Raw genomic sequence first — 21175 nt, 5'->3', positions numbered from 1 at the left:
GTGCATGTGTGCAAGTGTGTGCATCCACATATATATGTGCATATACAGCACAACCACAAAGTGAATCAATACAAAATAATTAAGCAGCAGAAGGTTGTATGAGAAGCAGGGCAATCGTGGCAGGTGAAGGTTGACAAGACCGAAGAGCACAAGGAAGTACCTGAACTGGGTCTAAAAAAGTGAGGGGTGCTATGAGGTGGAGGTGAAGAGAAATCTGCATTCTAGGAATGGGGGACACTAAGATAGAACAAAAGAAATGCAATCTTTATAAGAATACTTTTTCACAACATTTTTTCAGAGAATATTTCATACCACCATGAGAATCATGTTATATGCCTCCTTTATGTGTGAGGCATTATAAAGACAAAAATGAAAAAGTCTTTCCCTAAAATTGCTTACGTTCTATAGAGGGAAACAGCATAAGTGTATATGTTAATACAGACAGAAGAGAAAGCAGGAATTGCTCAGTATTAATTTACATAGAAAAAACAACAAGGTCTTTAATAATACTCAAGTACTTCAACAGTAAGCATGTAGCCAACATTTGCCATAAATTAAATTAAAACACTTAGATGGCTCATTTCTATAATAATGGGATTAACTAGTACCTTTCCAGGCGTTCAGAAACCAGGTATGTCTGGTTTGCATCCATGATGAATGTCAGTTGGTTAATGAGATCATCAGGTTGAATGAGACCTTCTAACCGACCAACCACAGTCATTCTCCGATCCTTCAACATGATCATAGCTAGGAATGGATATGTATTTTCTCGCAAAGCTTGGGATACTGGAGGACACCAAAAAGAACAAGATACTATTTTCAAAGCTCTGCCACAAATATTATAACTTAATTCTCACAACAATACTTTGAGATAGGTAGAGCAAGGTTTATTTTATAGATGAGGAAACAGGTTCAAGACAACTTCAATGACTCGCTGAAAGTTACATGGCTAGTGGAGTTGAAGCTAGAACTCAGTTCTAGCCAGCACCACTTTAAAATAAAACAGGTCAGCAAATGATTTACTTTGAGGTACAGCATTTCATCCAAGATCTTAAATGAACATTTGCTCTCATATACTAAAACTTAAAGCATAATCTTTGTGAAACTCCTCTGCTTAATTCTCCTGAATAGTGATGACACCATCATTCACTTAATGAAGATAATTTCTGCTCAATTAAGAAAGGAATCTAACAACTTATAGAGCAATGGTTTCTCTGTTCATGTATATCTTGATAAGCCAGTACCTCAGGCAGAGATCTAGATCCATGAAAATATTTAAACTTCAGAACCAAGCAAATTAACTGGCTAGAAGAGCAAGATTCAACCTCTAGATTCTGTTTAATGACTGAAAGAGCTTTAGTAACAATATGATGAAATTGTAAAATATCTTTCCTCCAAAGATATCTTCGTAAATATTCCATTATTTTAAAAAGGACTCTATATATAAAAAGCTATTTCCACATCATGGCTCATGGCCCTGTGATAGTTATTTTGGTATCAATTACAAGAAGCCCTATACAACAACTAATTTTCTAGAACAAAGGATATCTTTCATTACTCATTATAAACACTATATTCTCATACTTCAGTGATTTTGAAACATATTCCTATCTATGATCTCATTTTACTCTCATAACAATCATGGGAGCTAAGTGGGAAACTTAGCTCATACCCTTTTTGACAAGACAAGAAACCTAAGACATAAGAAGTTTGGGTGAACTGCTTAACACCACATAGATATCAAATGGCAGAACCAGCACTAGAGTTCAGGTCTCTAGAACTCTATACCTATATTCTTTCTAGATGACAATTCTGTGGTTGATCATGGGCTCTGACTTGGTAGCACCATAGCTGCATCACTAACAATGGACCACAGGTACTTCCTTGTCAGCTTGCACCACTCTTCTATCTCCATTTGCAATAAATTTGTTCATAGGGTAGGAAGAACATAAGCACTCCTTAATATCTGCTCAACAAAATTCCAGGTATAGGCAACATCACAAAGGCATCATTGATTCAACCTATGGGACAAGTTGGTCAGTATTTTAAATGTTATTTACATTTCTCAAATAGTGATTTCTTCAATGTCGAGAACGCTAAATGAGGAAATTACCTCTACTAATGCAGATCAGTACCTTCTCTGCATCTTAGAGAACTGCCTAGACCAATATGGGGATTATTAACTAACTTGTCCAGTTTGTGTCAGAGGTAGAGTCTGAATCCAGGTCTTCCTGACTTCAAAGTTAGTTCTCCATACACTATCAAATGTTATTACAGAAGAGAATTCATGAGAAAAGTTAATCCATTGTAGTAGCACACTATGCTTTTTATCTCTCTGTATAAGCATCAGCAAAATAGTTCCATGTTCTAATGAAATCTCATCTGTAATAATTTCTTAACCTGAACCATTGGCCCGGAGGTTGAATCAATGAAACAAAAATGCAGGAAAGAATATCATTAAAAACTCTAAGAAATGAATCCTGTTTGCTCAGGGTAATTTTGCTCTCACTGGGCATTCCTATAATTCCAAAAGAATCTCTCAGTGAAGGTAAGTATAGTACCTTGCACAAAAGCACGTGCTTAAAAATGATTGTTGGATGAAAGCCATTAGTTAAAAAAAAAAATTCCAGTCATTCACCTATTTTAGTTCATATTATTAACAATAAAGGTGTAACACCTCTGTTAACACCTCTATTGGTCAATGAAATTTTCCAACTGTCAAATGTTTTATTTTATGGAAGCCTGTGGTATCAGTACCTTTAAGAACAGCCAACCTGTCATTAAACAAAAAGGAAACTGTTTCCTTGGCATCTACCCGAGTAGAAAGGAGCAAACATTATAAAACTGACCAATATTCGACTGTCTCATTAGTGGAAAATTTGTCCTGAACATCAAGTACTATGAAAAAGCCATAAACTTTGATGCCTGTATAACAATGAACATCTTAATATTGTTTTAAAGTGTGAAAATGCACAACTTCTGGTCTGGTCATCTCTGTTTACTTATGATAAGATATAATGGCAGAGATAAAAAACACTCACAGAAGTATTTATTTAGTGAAAAATAAACATATAGAATATGATTTGGGTCTTCTAATTTAGGCAAGTGTTTCACATGGCATTTTAGGAGAACCAGAATTTCAGTAGCAATCTTTTCTTGAATCCCTGGATATCAGAAAGGACAGAAAAAAGGACGAATACTGGACTGTTCAAGCAACATTATTGGTACTTCTCCTTTTCAAATTAACCAGTAATATACATTTTCTCTTTTATGACTATTTTACTCTGAATAACTTTACTAAAGAAAGACTGGAAACTACTTTGAAGAATGGCTTGATGTCTCATACTCCATTGTTGCTGCTTGTGTCAATATAAGGTATAGTGCTCTGCAATATAATAGCTATCTGTCACTGCTGAGATCTCTTATGCCTTCAAATGCCACATTGAAGTACAGGTAAACTGTCTATACTTTTCCATAGAAACAATAGGGAGGTCCTGTGGTTTTTTTTTTTTAAGATTATGGAAATGAGGTGTTTGTCATTCTTATCCTACCTATCTTTTTCACTGCTAACTCTTTTCATGCTACTGTCAAAGCATTTGCTCATCTTCACTATTTTGTTTTGAAACCCTAAGCTTTTGTCTTAGAATCAATATTACATATTGGTTCCAAGGCTGAAGAAATCTAAGGAAGTTTATGAAACCAAATTGGAACCCCGGCTTCCCAGGGTTCTCCCCGGCTTATACATCGCTATTAGGGGGAGATATTACTATTGCTTCCTATATACAGGAGTTACAGCACAAGCTGGACCATTAGACTTTTCTCTGCATGACCTGAACCCAGGAGATAAAGTTTATATCAAGAATTTCAAGCGAACTGGAGCAATTCAACCTTCATGGGAAGGACCATTCCAAATATTATTAACTACTCCAACATCTATAAAGATTGGAGAAAGAGACTCTTGGATTCACTGCTCACATGTGAAGAAAGCATCTTCTGCTGAGACTGACTGACTCTATCCTATCATATGAATTGTGACTCTATCTTATCATATGAATTGGAGATAATAATCCATAGAAAAATGGATGCTGTTTTTTTTCAAGAATATATTGAATTACTGATTTTTTTTCTTATTTTTTCTTATTTCTTTTCTTTTATTTTTTGATCAGAATATTTGATTTTTTTTCTCATTTTGTACTGAAGGTACACATAATTAATATTAATATTATTTTTTTCCTGCAGTAATACAAGTTAATATATATACTCTTGCTATAATATCAATATATGCCTAAAAGCTTTAAACTATGGGAACCTGCCATTTATTGATAAAATATTATAGGACTGTGATTGTTTGTGTCTGATTCCAGGAAAAGGGATAAAAACAAGGAGCACAGACTAAACCTGAATAGTGCCAATAGAGCACACAAGAAATATTAAAGTGAGACTCGAGGTTGCAACGCTTAACTTATGTTTAAGTCGTAGGACTTCCTTGTATCTACACTCTTTTCGAAGTACTCAAACAAGTACAAAGCTTGACTATCATGCTGGCTCCCTATATCCCTGAATGAAAAAAAAAATCAGACGAGGGAATAACATTCCCCCATCAAAATAGAATTCTAATTCGTTTCTTCTTATATTATGGCAACTTCCTGTAGTCTTGGCTACAAATGGCTAAGTGAAATATTACTGCATTCTGTCCTACATACTTGTGGGATAGAAATTACTTTAAACTGGACCTATACAAGGCCTATTTTGAATTTTTCTTATGTTTTTAATTATTTTTCTATTCTTTTGATAATTGACACATAGACCCCCATAACTGAACATTGCATTCTGAGCTAAACTTGATATTTTTTTTTAATACTTACTTCAGGGGGGATTGTATTTTAATTTAAAATCTAAGAATTGTTTTTATTTTTGAATTTTTTTTGTTTGAGATGGTATTTTTATAAAAATCCAAGAATTTTGAATTTTGTTTAAGATTTTACTGTTATAAAAAATCAAAGATTTTGATTTTGTTCGAGAAAAGATCTTCAAGAAAGAAGCTTGAAACTTTTATATCCAGAGAATGAACTGTTGCAGAAAGATGCTGAAAACCTACACTTCATCAAGAAGATCAAGAATGAACTTTGGATGTGATTGATTGGACTGAACTTTTGATTGAGCATGTATTGTAACTGTACACATTTATGCCAAAAGGGACTGCCCCTAATTTGGCTTTCTGTCAATGCACCTAGCAAACATTGGTTTTGCTTTCTTTTCTTTTCTATTTCCTCTCTCACTATTCTAATTTCTCTTAGAAATTGAATATTGTGTATATCTATAGTTAGAAGTGAATTTAGAACTACAAAATGATTATGTTAAATGATCAATGGGGAGACTAGTCTCCCAATGATCATCAGGGGGGGATTGTAAACTTCAAAAATTTCTTATTCTTATAAATGTTGGAAATTTCACCATTGGGAAATTTCATACTTGAAAAATTTCCTATTGATAGTGGGTCTTGACTATTGGAATGTGAACCCCATTGGCATGGGAGGTTCCTTCTCTTCCCTTCTTAAGATTACTTTAGGACAGAAACCCTTTGCTGAACAATGGAAAGGACTTTGACCTATGCTTAAGCATAGAACAGGAATTTCTTTGAGTCATGATTGATTTTAGAATTGATACAATGGAGATACTTGGAATCAATCTCCACCCTATTCAGTCCTAACAGGATTGAGTAAGGGCTGCAGCCTAGATCAAAATTTAATTATTCCAATCTCTACCCTACTCAGGTTAACAGGATTTAGAAAGGACTGTAGCAAAGGAGCAAAGATTTAATTATTTGAAAATATGACCTTCAACAGACATGTGCAAAGCCTCTGGGCGGTCCTGGGTTAAGCTAGAGCCACCATTGGCACAGGGAAATTGATGGACAGTGATTGGTAGATGTGAGAACTGAGGGGAGGCAACTTGGAGGGTTTCCTTAAGAATAGGGGGGTCTGAAGACTCGAGGGGGGGTTGAGAAGTTGGTCGGTGTGGTTGGTGTGTGCTCTGAGAAGCTTGCTCTGAAGGAAGCTGAAGGTGGGGGCTCTGAGACTGTTTCTCCATTTTGGTCACGTGAGTAATAGGGACTGATCTCATTTCTTTGCCCCAGCTATCTAAGGGCTTGGGCCTTTTGGCCCAGCCTAAACAGAAGGGGTATTTAAGCCCTATTCCCTTCTCTCCCCTTTCTCTCTACCTCTATCTCTCTATCTCTAATTCCTTTCTTCCTCCTGTTTGTAATTAAAACTCCATAAAAGGTTGACGGCTGACTTGAGTTTTCATTTAGGAATTACATAGCTGAATTCCTTGGCGACCTTAAATTAATATATATCAGTCTTTTTAAAGTGATTTCCTTGTCACAGATCCTCCTGTCTCCAGGCGTGGTGCTTTATCCACTGAGTCACCTAACTGCTCTTTCCCTGTTCTTTTCCCTTCTCCCCATCTTTCTGCTTTATTTTCCATATTGTCATTTTTCTCAAGGCTTTTCAAGTTTTCTATGAAAAAGGCTGGCCTTTCCTAAACAACAAAAGCTAAGTGTTGTACTCTTCTCACCAATCAGCTACAGAATAGTGGATACAAGCTTTCATCTCAGTTAAAATTTTTGTTGGTGGATGTTCAGGGGCTGCTTTGTCCCTAAAGTATTCTTCTAGAAATGTAGAATGGTCTTTGAAGAGTCAAGATTTTATTGTAATAAGAAATTTGTATTTGTATTTCTTCATTTGGTTTAAAAGGAAAAAGTTTTATGGGCTGTTTTAGTGACATAATTTTTTAACTCAGTTCTCAAAGATCCAGCCATGTTCTCCTAAGCCTTATGAGGCTACAACAGAATCAATGTACATGGAATTTTTAAGTAATTAAAAAACGAAAACTAAGAGATTAGAAAACAAGAAAACTAGACTATAAAGACTATTAAACGCACTGTTGTAGATTATGTTCATAGGAAGAAGTACCTGAAAATAATTTCATTTTTCTTCAATGGAAAACATCTTTTCCACAATAAATCTGTTTTATCAACATGAAAAAATATGTTGATCAGTGTTTTAAAAAATTTTATTTCAACCCTTTAAACTGTAAGATGAGTTCTAACAATATTTATCTCCAACTATGAGTTCCTATTTTAAGTATGTACATGACCCCTCCCTTCAAGGTATTCAGAGTACTTTACAACACAATATACTGTTAGAATAGCTGGTGAAGAGACTAAAATCTTCATGTGATGGTTCACTAAAATAAAAGACAAGTTGAAAACTATTATTTTATGCTAGGAAAACAGAAGCAAAATAACAAATATTCTACCAATAATGAAAAGGGATTTGTGAAGTTACTTCCTCTTTGATATCTATATATAAGAATCCCAAGGGAAAATATCTGATAAGTTCAGTGAAGCAAATGAGACAAACAAAGCAAGAGGCATAACTTACCTCGGTATCCCTCAGGTTTGTTTGTGGAACATGCCCAAAAGAGCATCCTATTGTTTATAAGCGAAATGACATCAGGTGCACAAAGAGTATTGCTGTTGGGAGGGAGGACACAAATATAAAAATAACATTTTTAAAAATTTTATTTTATTCCACTAGCAAATTTACACATAAGTTTTCCAAGGCTACATGATTCATGTTGTCCCCCTCCCCGTCCCCCCACCGCAAGGTTGATAAGCAATTCCACTGAGTTTTACATGTATTATCAATAAGAATAACATATTAACTAAAACAATCAACTTAGGGAACAGAAAATAAGATAGAAATCTTTTTACTTACCGACAAAAATCATCAGAATCTTGGTGATCATCACCATGAAGATAGACCAACAGAAAGCGAAGTTCTCGCTTGGCATCATTTAGTGCCTTTGTGAAACAGAGAAGAACAACTAATTACAATTGGCACAGCACCATACATCCTTAAACAAAGTTTAGGGCAAATATAAATAAGAGAATTAAAATAGAGAATTAAAAAACAAACACTTAAAATGAGTGTTCTACCTTCATAACCCTCTAAAAATAGCATCCCTTAATGCATTACTGCCAGAGTTGTGAATTGATCCAACCATTCTGGAAGGCAAAATTTGGAATAATGCCCAAAGTGCTTTTAAAGAATGCCTGCCCTTTGATCCAGCTATACCACTGCTGGGTTTGTAACCCAAAGACATAATGAGGAAAAATACTTGTACAAAAATATTTATAGCCATGTTTTTTATAGTGGCAAAAAAATTGGAAAATGACAGGGTGCCCATCAATTGGGAATGGCTGAACAAATTGTGATATCTGATAGTGATGGAATTACTATTGTGCTGGAAGGAACAATGAACTGGAGGTTTCTATACGAACTGGAAAGACCTCCAGGAATTGATGCAGAGTGAAATAAGTAGAACCAGAACACTACACAGAAACACTGTGGCACAATCAGATATAACAGACTTTTCTACTAGTAGCAATGAACCAGGACAATGCTGAGAGACTTGTGAGAAAGAATGCTATCTAAATCCAGGGAAAGAACTGTAGGAATAAAAATGCAGAAGAAAAACATATGATTGATCACGTGTTTCAATGGGGATATGATAGGGGTTTTGGCTTTAAAAGATTACTCTACTGCAAATATGAATAATACGGAAATAGGTTTTGATTCAACGATACATGTATAATCCAGTGGAATTGCTTCTCAGCTCCAGGAAGAGGCAGGGAAGAGGGGTGGGAAAGATCATGAATCATGTAACCATGGAAAAATGTTCTTAATTAAAAAATAACATCCCTACTAAAAATACACCTCTACCGTTTACATTCTCCTACTTCTTGAATCCATTTTTAATGTTCCTCAATGAGAAAAGCCACCAAAAGGTTTTATATCAAGAACCCAAAAGCAAAAAGGATAATAGAGAGCTCTCAAAAAGTCATCAGCAAGGCCAGGCACTATGCTAAATGTGTAGGATACAGAGAAAGACAAACTGCCTTTGTCCCCCTTGAAGTTCATATTCTAATGCAGGACAGGGGTGAGAGAGACAACATTCAAACAACTATGAACAAACTTGATTTATAAAGGATATACAAAGAAATTTTATAAAAGTCACATGTCAGCTACTCCTTTAGTCAACTCTAATAAAGCATATTAAATTCGTGACATCATTGGCTACAGAGAAGGGAGAAAAAATAATTCCCTGGCCACATGAAAAAAGGGGTAAGAATTGTTCTGTACTCTCTCCTTGTCCCATTCTCAAAAACAAAACAGAGTTATTAAATGCACAATGCTAGTTGCTAGTTGCTTCTCTGGGTAGGGCATATTCTGGGACTATCAATTTCCTGAAGGCAGGAACCATGTCACACACTTGTAGATCCCAAAAAAGTGCCAAGCAAATTAATATAAGTACTTAGGAAAATCTTGTTAACTGCTCTAATGAAAAGAAGAAAAAAGTACCATCAAGAATGATAATAATAATAATAGCAAGTAGTAAAGAAAGAGAAATGTGGAGCATGGGAAGAAAAAGAGCTAAAGAAGATATTTCCCCTCTCCTAAGATATTCAAGTTATAGGAATCATGAAAAGTACCTACTATACTGAGTAACCTTTCATTACCTCAATTCATAGAGTGGTAGGTAGCGCTCCTCTCCTTCCAAAGCATACCAGCAATACAACCCTATTTAGGTTGATTTAAAGCTGGAAGGAACATTAAAGAACATTTAGTTCAGCTCCATTTTTACAGATGAGGGAACCAAGCCCCAGTTGGGTAAAGTGACTTTTCCACAGACACAAAGATATTAAGTATTAGTACTGAAATTTGAATTCTTATCTTTTGATCTGAAATCTAAAGCTCTACTTCTAAATAACAAGTATTTGTTAAGCCAAGAACAAAGACAAAGACAATGTCCAAAGAAGAAAAAGGAAAAAAAGAAACCATTCCAGCTCTCAAAGAGCTCAAAAGGAAATTAGGGAAATTCTAAGAAAGGTGAGAAGGGAGTATATGCTAAACATGGGAGACTCAAAACAAGAAATGAAATGTGAAGAACAGAGAGAAGGCCAATTTAGCTGGGCAGTAGAGTCTGGGAAGGCTGGATAGAAAGGTTGGGCTTGGGCTGTAAAAGACTTTAGAAATAAAAAAGAATTTACATTGCACTCTAGAGACAATAAGAAGCCACTGGAGTTTGCTGAGTAGAAGAGTAATATGTTCAAATTTGTGCTTAAGGAAATTCACTCTGGCAGAGTCGTTGGGAAGATACATTATAGACTGGAATGGGAACAGATCAGAGGCAGAGAGATCAATTGAGAATACTTTGCAATAGTCCAGGCAAGAGATAATGAAGATCTGAACTATAAGTAGTGGCTGTCTGAGGAGGAGAGAAAAGGTTGGATGCTAAATATTGTTATACAAGTAGAAAAATAATTAGATCTGGCAATATATGACAAAGAACATTGAGGTACAGGCTGACAGAAAAAGGAAAGAGAATAACTGACTTTGAATCTTTGCCCAATACTCACCCTACTCTAACTTGTATTAAGGTTAATTCTTGGGTTATTTCAAAACATAAAGATGCCAAGATATCTATCAAGGGAAAATTTTGTCAGATATCAACAATGTAATGATGGTGGCCATTTTTTCTTGCTGGGAAATCTAGATTTCTTAAATATTGACTTAACTAGTTAAGGGATGTCCAGAGTGTGTGATCTAAATCACATTCAAATTGATCTGTGAACTTTGCATTGAAGAAGTATTTAAAAAAAAAAAGGTAAAGTTCTTCAAAAGTTTCCTCTGAGAATAAAATAACAATAAAGTAGAAACATATAGTTTCTATATTGTTTCTGCCACTGACCTGGCTGTATGTTCCCTGGTAGAAGACAGGATGTGTCCTCCCATATTTCTCTTCAAATATGTGCATAAATGAAACAATGTCCCCAACAGGGTCAGTGACCCGACTTCGAGGGTCAGGACGTATAAAACGAAGCGCAAACCTAGAGAGAAAGGACATATGTCACATCAACCCCATTTACTTAACTTCATAGTCAGTTTAAGCAAAAGACATAATTCAACCAGGCTACACAGTCAATCAGTAGGACCTAGAACTATGATATCTGTCAGATGGTGTCAATCTCCCTATTCCTTCAAAGAAGCAAATTAGGATTATAAATTGTAACACTAGTCTGATTAGCCTCTATGTGCTTTTGCAATAAAAATTGGAATCCCAAGGGTAAATATGGTGGTGGTAGTAGTGATGGTAAGAATTAGGCAGTTACAAGAGGTAGTAAGAAAAAGGAGAAAGAGACAATGAGATAAAGCAGCATATGACTAGACGAACAAAAAATGTACATATTTCTGTTTACTTTTTTTAAAAGCCCTTACCTTCTTTTGTCTTAGAATTGATACTAAGTATTGCTTCCAAGACAGAAGAATAGTTAAGATAGACAACTGAGATTAAGAAACTTCTCTAGGGTCACACAGCTAGAAAATGTTATGAGGCCACATTTGAACCCAGGACCTCCCAGCTTTCTATCCACAGAACCACCCACCTACCTGCCCCTATCCTACTCTTTTTCCACTACTTCCTTTCTTCTGGTCTGTAAGTTTTCAGTATATTCACATGTACAACACACATACAATAAGGTATATACATCCAATCTAGTAAAAAACGGATTTGAATTTCAAGCCATTGACTTTCAATTATTCCTTAATTTACTCTTTAAAAGAGCAAAAGAATTGTTCTTGACAGCACACAGAAGAAGAGGAAATAATGAGAGGGATTTATAATGTAAACATGTAAACACAATCAGTAAACAGTAGTCAATGTGAGTTTATCATTATCTTTACGTTTAAAGCAAAAGCAACTAAGGTCAAGAAAGATGAAGTGACCTGCCCAAGGCACCTTACCTGGTAAGTCACAGAATTAAAACTCAAGCTCAGCCATCTGACTGAGAGTCCAGGACATTCTATTAAACCACACTGTTTAGTGGCAATTCTTTTCTAAAAGATTAGACTCTATAGGGCATGTGTGTCTACAACTTTTTTCTAAATTCCAATGAAAAAGCTGAGATGTCAATGGGTCAAGGATAGAGAAATAAATGTCATATAAAATTCAAAATTGTTTGGATAATACAATGTTAAAATTGGTATCATTCATCATGCAAATTTCTGCAAAGCAGAATATTTAGGAATAAAACTCCAAAAAATGGAAATAATACAATCTTCTTGACCATTTGTCAAAGAGGCTGTAAAAGGAATTTCTATTTAGGAATGGGTTAAACTAGAAGAACATTCTACCTCAAAGTGTATGATAAATAGGTAAACTCACACTGGTTCTCAATCAATAAAAAAGTTATAAGCATTTGTCAATTTCAACCTAAAACAAGGATGGCAACAAGCAAGTTTGAAAACAACACTGTCAGGGAGACTGTCTGAAGTTAAAAGGCATCCCAAGGAGTTAAGAGAACATGGTTCTAGTCTTAGCACAGGCCCCAATTCGTTTTGTGTGACCCTGAACAAGGAAATTCTTCTTTTGTGGCATCAGGAACCTCAACTATAAAATAAGGAGCTGGATGAGCTCACATTTCCTTGTCTGAGGTCCCTTCAAGCTTAGACATTCTGTGCACTATGACTTACTTACTGATTGATGGGCTATGCTACTTTTAACCTCAGGTAGTCATCCTTAGCTTCCTTCATTGAGAAAGCTTATTTGCTTTGAACTCAGTTCAGATACCACCTGTTCTACTTTCCTTTAAAGCTGTGTCTTTACAACATGACTGAGAGTACCAGGAGAGACATAAGAAGTAGCTCAGGTAGTATGGTGGTCTAGGAAGAATACAATAGAACAATAACATCTGGGCTAGGTGAATATAATCAAATGAGCTGTTGGGATAGTTTGGGAGTAATAAGAGAAATGCTAAGAAAAATGTAAAAACAGGGGTTCAGAGAAACTGAGGAATATAAAAAGTGGCTAGGTGGAAAGGAGGGTGATTAAGGTATGGGGAGGTACAAATAAAGCTAAGTGGTTCTTTAAAAATGACATGCAAAACCAACTTTAAGTGACTTATCTAATAATGTATGATTAAACACATGCAGTATAAAATAGTTTTGTATCCTGAAAGACTGCCCCAAAGAACTGAATTATATGATACGCGAAATGCAGAAATTCTAATCAAAATTTACAATGTAACAACAATCAGTGTGTGTGTGTATATATATATGTGTGTGTGTACATATATATAATACATATATATATATACACACACACAAAATAAACTATTATAGAAATCTCAAATGTTGCCATGGTATCAATACGTAAATACAAAGTACTCACCTAAATATATCAAGTATTGTGTAATAGGTAAATCGGAATGGAAGCATAATCAAGTAATAACCCCAGCCTAGCAATCCCTGAAATGAAAAAATGTTTAAAGAATAAATATAAATTGAATTTTTTAAAAATCAGCTTCACAAGTACAAGAAGGAAGAGATGTGGCTAGGTAGTAGGTTATCTGAAAAAGATTTAGGGATTTCAGTGAACTAAATATGTCAACGAGTAAGTATTTTCAATTTGTAAGAAATGTAGAATAAAGGGTTAGCTTTAAAGTTATGAAGACATAATTCAAATGCTACCTCTGACCCAACTTGGCTATGTGATTCTAGCTAGGAGGCTCATTTAATCTTTCAATGTCTCAGCAAACTTTTAAGACTAAGTTGTATAGCAATTGCAGATGTCCACTAGTCTGGTTTCCTTACTGGAAGTTCCCCATACCACTGAAGCATAGGTCTGGACCAAACCCCCTACATTTATGCATAAATTTTAAGTCCCTTAAAGCCTGGGGATTTTTTGTTTCTGTTTTTGTATTGTAACCAGAAGTGAATGCTGTCAGGGGGCAGCTGGGTAGCTCAGTGGATTGAGAGCCAGGCCTAGAGACAGGAGGTCCTAGGTTCAAATCTGACCTCAGACACTTCCCAGATGTGTGACCCTGGGCAAGTCACTTAACCCCCCATTGCCTAGCCCTTACCACTCTTCTGCCTTGGAACCAATACCCAGTATCAATTTCAAGATGGAAGGTAAGAGTTTAAAAAAAAAGTGAATGCTATCTTAGGTTGTACTAAAAAAAAACCAGCAATGGCCAGAAAGAAGTTAACAGGATATCCTGCTGGATTCTGTCCTGGTCAGAATATATCTATAGAATGTGCTCAGTCTGGATACTACATTTTAGAAAGTACTCTAACAGGCTAGAGGGTTATCTAAAGGAGGATGACCAGGATGGGGAGGGAGCTTAAAATCAAGTCATATAAAGATCATTTTCAAGGAGTGGAAATGTCTAACAGTGAAAAGAAAATTTACTCTAATAAATTTATGGAGGTCAAATAGTTGCCTTCAAGTATATGATGGGCTATCACAAAGAAGATGGATCAGGCTGGTTTTGGTTGGCCCCAGGGAACAGAATGAATGAGGAAAGATTCAGGCTTTATAGGCAAACTTCCAAATACTTAAGAGATATACAAAAGTAAAATGGGTTGCTTTGGGGACACAGTGTTTTCTCCTTCATTAAAAAGCTAGATGACCACCTGTTGAATATGAAAGGTTTCCTACTTAGGTATGAATTGGATTAACTCTATGCCTGGGTTAATGTCCCCTAACCTTCAGAACAAAAGTGCTGATTCAATATAATTTTTCTATACCTTCTTGGTTTTTTTTTAATATTTCTAAATTTTCCTCACATTGATCTTGTATTCCCCCTGCCCAATAAAAGTCCATTTCAGTCTTACTCTAGTATTCTTGTCTTTTAATGTAATTTCCTGTTCTTGTCTGTCTCTTCCTTTATTTATGTGCTCAAATTCAGAAGTAATATAGCATAGTGGGAATAGTGCTAGTCTTGGAAGCAAGAGACCTGGGTTTGTCCACTGTGAAATATAACAGCCAAAGTAATTTAATGCCATGAAAAGATCAAGACTTGGGGTCAGGTAGATATGAGTTCCAGTACTCTGAAAGAGATTCAGTAAGTTACCCTAGGCAAGTCATTCAACTCCTCAGTGACCCCCAGGAAACTCTCAGACTAGAAATCACAAAGAAGGTACAGATCTTCTTTAACAGAACTTCCTCATTAGGTGTTCCCTCTACTATTGAAATCTCATGTATAGACCTCTTCACTCCCTTTAAGGCTTTCTCCCTCTCAACTCCCTCCCCAAATTAAAGTGATTTAAGGCCTGCTTCAATATAAGCATATTGCAGATGAGGGAAATAGAAATCCTACTGGTCTCTAATCTGGCCAGATGCCACCTAGAATGTTGTCTGTACTCAGTTTTGTGCATCACATTTTCAGAAGGACATTAACAAACTAGAACATGTCTGGAAAATTAGGAAGGGCAGACCACTTGAAATTTACCATATGATGAACACAGATAGTTAAAAAGAACTGGATATATTTATAATAGAATCACAAGATCTCAAAGTTAGAAGGAATTTTAGAGTCTAGTCCAACCCCTATTTAAAGTGTACATTAGGGGGCAACTGGGTAGCTCAGTGGATTGAGAGCCAGGCCTAGAAACAGGAGGTCTTAGGTTCAAATCTGGCCTCAGACACCTCCCAGCTGTGTGACCCTGGGCAAGTCACTTAACCCCCATTGCCTAGTCCTTACCACTCTTCTGCCTTGGAGCACTGACTCCAAGACAGAAGGTAAGGGTTTAACAAAAAAAACAAAACAAATAAAATAAAATAAAATAAAGTGGACATTCTAGTGCTCATTTGGCATCAAGCAGCATGTGGATTGATCAAAAGACTTTATTCAAATCCTGATCCTGCTATTTACAATCTTTGTGACACCAAGAAATTCACTTACTACTGATTCTACCTCTGTAAAATGAGGTGATTGGACTCTCTTATCTCTAATTTTATCTCTACTACCCCCTTTCAGTCCTGTATCTCACAACTCATAACAACCTTCAGTCATGGTAAACTTGACCTCCCACAGCAGCCCATTCCATTTTTTCAACAGCTCTGTTAGGGAATTATTTCTTATCCTGAGCTAAAATGTGCTTTTCCCTTAATTTCCATTCAATTGCCCAATCAGAATAAATCTAAGCCCTCTTCTTTAATGTTAAAGATCATGAAATTTAGATCTAGAAGAGCATAAAGAGATCATTTAGATCTGAGGTTTTTATGTTTTGTTTCATGGACATTCTCTCTGGATGTCTGGTAAACCTTCTCAGAATGCTTTTAAATGCATAAAATGAAATACATAGGCTTACAAAAGAAACCAATTATACTGAAAGTTATCAAAATATGTATTTTTTTCCCCAAAAAGTTCACAGGCACCAGGTTAAAAAGTTCAAGGAGACTAATTTTACCTCAATAGAAGCAAAAACTTCCTGAAAATTTATAGCTATCCTGAAAATAAGATATACTAGGTAGGGAGAGTGTTTCATTAGAACTATTGAGGTACAGAATAAGTGATCTATTGTTTGGGACATTGTAACGGTTTCACTAGACAAGAGATTTGTATTATATGGCCTCGAAGATCCTTTCTATAGCTAAAATTCTATGATTCTACAAGTCTAATATTCATTACAAAGCTCAGTTAGAAGGATTCTAAGACCTGTTCTAGTCCAACTTGTACCTGACTAAGAATCCTTCTATGATATATCCAACAAATGAGGATAGAGGCCTCACTTAGAAACTTTTAGTGAGAGAAACCCTTACCTAGTGAGGTAGACTATTTTACTTTGAAACAGCTCTCATTGGAAGGTATGTTTTCCTTACATAATGCAAATATTTGCCTCTGCTTTCTATCTAGGGCCAAACAGAACAAATATAATTCTTTCATATGGTAGTCTTGAAATGCTTGATTTCTTCCCTTTTATTTCTTTTTTGTCACACACAGAATATGATTAAATAAAATCAGTAAGATAAACATTACTAATTAGCACATGTAGATAAAATGACAAAGAATAATATTAACTATGAAGTTGTTATGATTTCCTTTTGTCATCAATTGGTTAATGGCTCATAGCTACTGGGGTATTCCACACCCATTTTTTGTTATGAAGATCCCTAATTCTCATGAAAACTATAGCCCTTTCCCTATATTCCTGAGCAATTCAGGGGCTCTAGGAGTTCCTACTTTGCCAACCACAAGAATCAAGTAACTACAAGGGAACCCAGTTCTTACATTCATATTTCAAAGCATTAAAAAATCATGCCAGGAAGGGGAGAAATAGAATTGTACATTTTACATTCTTTGCTAGTCCTTAAGCACTCCAATTTGAATAATGTGCTTAAAAAGTTCTTGTCATTGCTTTCCAATTGTTCCCAAGAACACCTGTGGATAGGACATAGATCCTAAAGTCTTATGCTTGTACCTCTAGCAAGCAGTAATTTCACCTTTAAAAAATTATGAAAAATGATTGATCACATGGTTCGATGGGGATACGACTGGGGATGTAGATTCTAAACAATCACTCTATTGCAAATATCAATAATATTGAAATAGGTTTTGAACAATGATACATGTAAAACCTAATAGATTTGCTCGTCGACTCCAGGAGGGGAGGAAAAGAACATAAGTCATGTAACCATGGAAAAATATTCTAAATTAATTAATTATATGAAAAATGAAAAAAGTTATGAAAAATAAAGGGAAGCAAGGCTAAGACAAGGAATTAAACCTTAATAATTCAGGAAATGCTGGGAGTTAAGATGGCAAAGTAGAGAACCCTCTGTTCCCCTGATCCTTCCACATACAAACAAACAAACAAAAAATCACTTCAAAACAAAGGAAAGCTGAAAGAATACATCTCACTGGAGTAAGAAGAGAAAGTAGCCCAGGCAGCACAACATTTTCAAGAACTGGCATAACTTGGAAGCAGCAAAACTTGCAGAACAGAATGGGAATGACTCCAGCCCAAGCCACTCTATATAGGTATAGAAGGCAGGAAATCTACAAACTCTCATGTGGTAGAAAAGCCCTTAAGGCTAAAAAGGAGCTGAGAGGAAGAACTGGAACTGTAGGAACCTACTCGCTCCCATGGCAGCAGAGTGCCTCTGCCTAACATGGTGGAGCCCAAAGGAGAGGATCTGCCCACCTCAAGCCATTTGGCAGTCAGGTTAGCAGGAATATAGGGACCAGGTCAGCCCAAGAAACAATAGGGGAACTAGTCACGTGGGGTGCTGGCTATAGCTAAACAAAATGGCTGCAAACCCCCCCCCCCCCCAAGCCAAGTCTGCAAAGGCCATCTCCTTTGTCAAACACACTGTGAGGAACAAGGGCAGTTGACCCTACCTCCAAGTACCTGTACTTGTACAGAGAAGTACACTGTAAGGTTGAAGTAATGTGTCCTCTACCCCAGGAATGGAGAAGAATTTCAACATATAGATATGGTAGGGGGAGGGAGGGAGAGACATCAATTAGAAAAATGTTACTTTAGTGACCAGGAATACCAAACTACAAATTCAGAAGGAGACAATAATGCCAAAAGGGAAACATGTGAAGCCTAAAGGAAAGTGTGAAAGAATGTCAGGTCCCAAAAGAATCTCTGGAAGAATTTGAAAAGAAATTTAAAAACCAAAAAGGGAGGAGGGGGAAGAAATTCACTAAAGAAACCAACTTTCTAAAAATTAGAATAGGTCAACAGGAAAGGGAGAAACAAAAATACCTTGAAGAAAACAATTCCATAAGAAATAGAATGGACCAAATGGAGGTAAAAAAAAAAAGACTCTTTAAAGAGTAGAATGAATGGCTAAATGGAAATAAAACTTAAAGAAAAAATTACTGCCTAAAAATCAGAAATAGACAAATAGAAGCTAATGAAACCATAAGACATCAGGGAGACAAAATTCAAAAAATGGAAAAATTGAGAAGAAAATCTAAAATACCTCACAGAAAAAATGGCCAACCAAGAAAAGAGATCTAGGAGAGATAATCTGAAATCCCTGAAAGTCATGAGAAAAAAAAAAAACAAGAGCCTAGACATCATATCACAAGTAATCATCAGGGGAAACTACCCTGTTATCCTTGAATTCTAGAGAGAAAAATAGAAATTGAGAGAATCTACTAATCACCTCTTGGAAAAGAGCCCAAATTAAATACCCCAAATATATACTATAGTCAAAGTCCAGCTTTCCCAGGCTAAGGAAAAAGTACTACAAGCTGCCAGAAGGAAACCATTCAAATATCAAACAGCCACAGTCTGGATAATACAGAAACACTAGCTTCTACATTAAAGGAATAATAATTCATAAGATCATAGATTTAAAGATGAAAGAGACCTTTTAGGGTCATTTAGATAAACCTAACCATTTTAGAATTGAAGACAATTATTTTTAAAGCATTTTCTTTACTACAAACCTTTAAACTCTTTTTTTTTCCTGGCCCAGTCCTATGATTTCACTGGTATGGGAGCTCTCATTGTGGAAACTAACTCCATCAACAAAGATTAGCATGTGTCTATAACATCCAGTCTCAGAGTTACCTGGAGTAGCGTACCAGAGGCAGAACCTAAACCCAATTACTCTGGATTCCAAGACTAGCCCTCTATCTATCCTGCTATGTTACAAGTATTATTATGCCATTTTACAGATAAATTAATGTTCAAAAAAGTAAATCATATATCCAAAAAGTATAAAAAATAGGATTCAAACATAGGTCTTCTGATTCTAAGTCCACAGGTCTTTACACTACACCTTTGAAAATTTGTTAAATAACAATCATTTTTATTGTGGCTGAACTACAAAGTACATAAAAACAAACGAGCTGTATATTCTTAAAGGATAAGACAATACCCCCAAATAACATATATATCAAAGTTGATGAAAAATTTCAGCTAGACAGCTACTCTGTTTCCTTTCAATTCATAATGCAAACGAGAAATTACACTCAAGAAATCAACAAAAGTCCATCATTATACATTTTGGTTTTTTCCCCCAAGGTTGTCACACAGCAAACAAATGCTGTTACATGAATGACCTTGTGAAATGAAGGAGAAAGAATATCCCCAGCTGCAAAATAACTTGCCCTTGGTTGTGGTCTTGAAACAACATAGCTGTAGATCCTGTGGTCGGCTGTATTAACCTGCAGGGGTCGGGACGGAGGAGGGTTGAAGACACTTGGTACACCTTCTTGTTCATTCAGTCTGTCCTGTACAGCTGCCTAAAGAAGAAAACACATACAAGGGGAAAAAGTCTCAATAATAACTTAAGTCAACCCAGAAGGGTAAAACCATCATGGAGTCAGGTTTCAAAACAGGATGCCAATTACAACAACGAATGATCATGATCCCATAGCCTTTCTTTTATGTAACACAACTTTTTTTTTTCACATTAAGTATACAAAGGTTAGTTAAATAGATCAATTTAAATGATTTTTATTTGTTCTTTGTTTTTTATTTTTTAAAGCAAAATTAACTGGGATACACAATTACATTTAATAATTCAGTAGATTTCAAATACTATCATGGTGAGTATTCCCTCTAAAGATATAAATCACAATCTACCCAGAAGTTGTCTCCAAATTATTCAACCTTCCTCATATGACATGATTTTTCAAGTGCCCTATGCCTTCTGACTTCCTCTGGACATGCTTCAGTTTTTTTGGTCAATGTTTTTAAAAAAATGTAGTACCTAAAACTTAACCCAATATTTCAAGTTTGGGTTTAACCAGAATATAATATAAGGAAGGATCGTTACATTCCTTTCTTGGAATTATTAGCTTCTTTGAATGCAGCTAGAAAATTAAAACAAAAAAATTTTTATAGTATGTTTTTTTAAACTGCCATATTACACTACTGATGCTTGCTGACCATTCAATAAAGTAAACTGACTAAATTTCTCACAAAGTGCTATCAAACCAATTATTGTAAAATGATTTTCTGAAAGTATAGAACTTTAAGTTTATTCCCTACTGATTTAACCTTGGAGGTTTTAAAATCCTTCTAAGGCTATTGACATAATTGTTGAATCTTGATTCTGTTATACTACTCCTATCTCTGCCTTATCCACAAATTGGTTAAGTCTTAAATTCTGAGTTTTCATCTGAAACACTGGCTAAAAATCTTAAAGACAAGGCCAAGTGCCAGTCCGCACCTTTGCATATCTCCCAACATTTTTTTGTCTGAGGTTGATGTGGCATCCCACTTATATCATCGAAACTGCCAATTTACCATCTTTCTAGCATGATACTATTAACATTTTCCTAGAGTACATCTCTCCT

General features: G+C 35.6%; 1 protein-coding gene across 7 annotated transcripts in view; it reads right to left on the bottom strand.

Annotated features, from left to right (window-relative positions):
* FAF2 (Fas associated factor family member 2) overlaps positions 1-21175 on the bottom strand; it is an 82253-nt gene that overhangs the window by 27410 nt on the left and 33668 nt on the right. For 3 of the 7 annotated variants that reach the window (XM_007474108.3, XM_007474111.3, XM_007474110.3), the window contains exons 3-8: positions 19934-20116; positions 13297-13373; positions 10819-10957; positions 7782-7867; positions 7446-7537; positions 609-786 (exon numbers count right to left, since the gene is read on the bottom strand). In XM_007474108.3, coding sequence (XP_007474170.1) covers positions 609-786; positions 7446-7537; positions 7782-7867; positions 10819-10957; positions 13297-13373; positions 19934-20116 — 755 coding nt within the window. The remainder of the gene's footprint in view (positions 1-608; positions 787-7445; positions 7538-7781; positions 7868-10818; positions 10958-13296; positions 13374-19933; positions 20117-21175) is intronic. The other 4 variants (XM_007474113.2, XM_056811636.1, XM_007474109.3 and 1 more) reach the window with 3 other exon arrangements.

The sequence above is a fragment of the Monodelphis domestica genome, chromosome 1, assembly GCF_027887165.1.
Source record: "Monodelphis domestica isolate mMonDom1 chromosome 1, mMonDom1.pri, whole genome shotgun sequence".
NCBI lineage: Eukaryota > Metazoa > Chordata > Mammalia > Didelphimorphia > Didelphidae > Monodelphis > Monodelphis domestica.
Note: the sequence above shows the minus strand (reverse complement) of the source record. Positions and strands in the feature narration are given on the sequence as shown.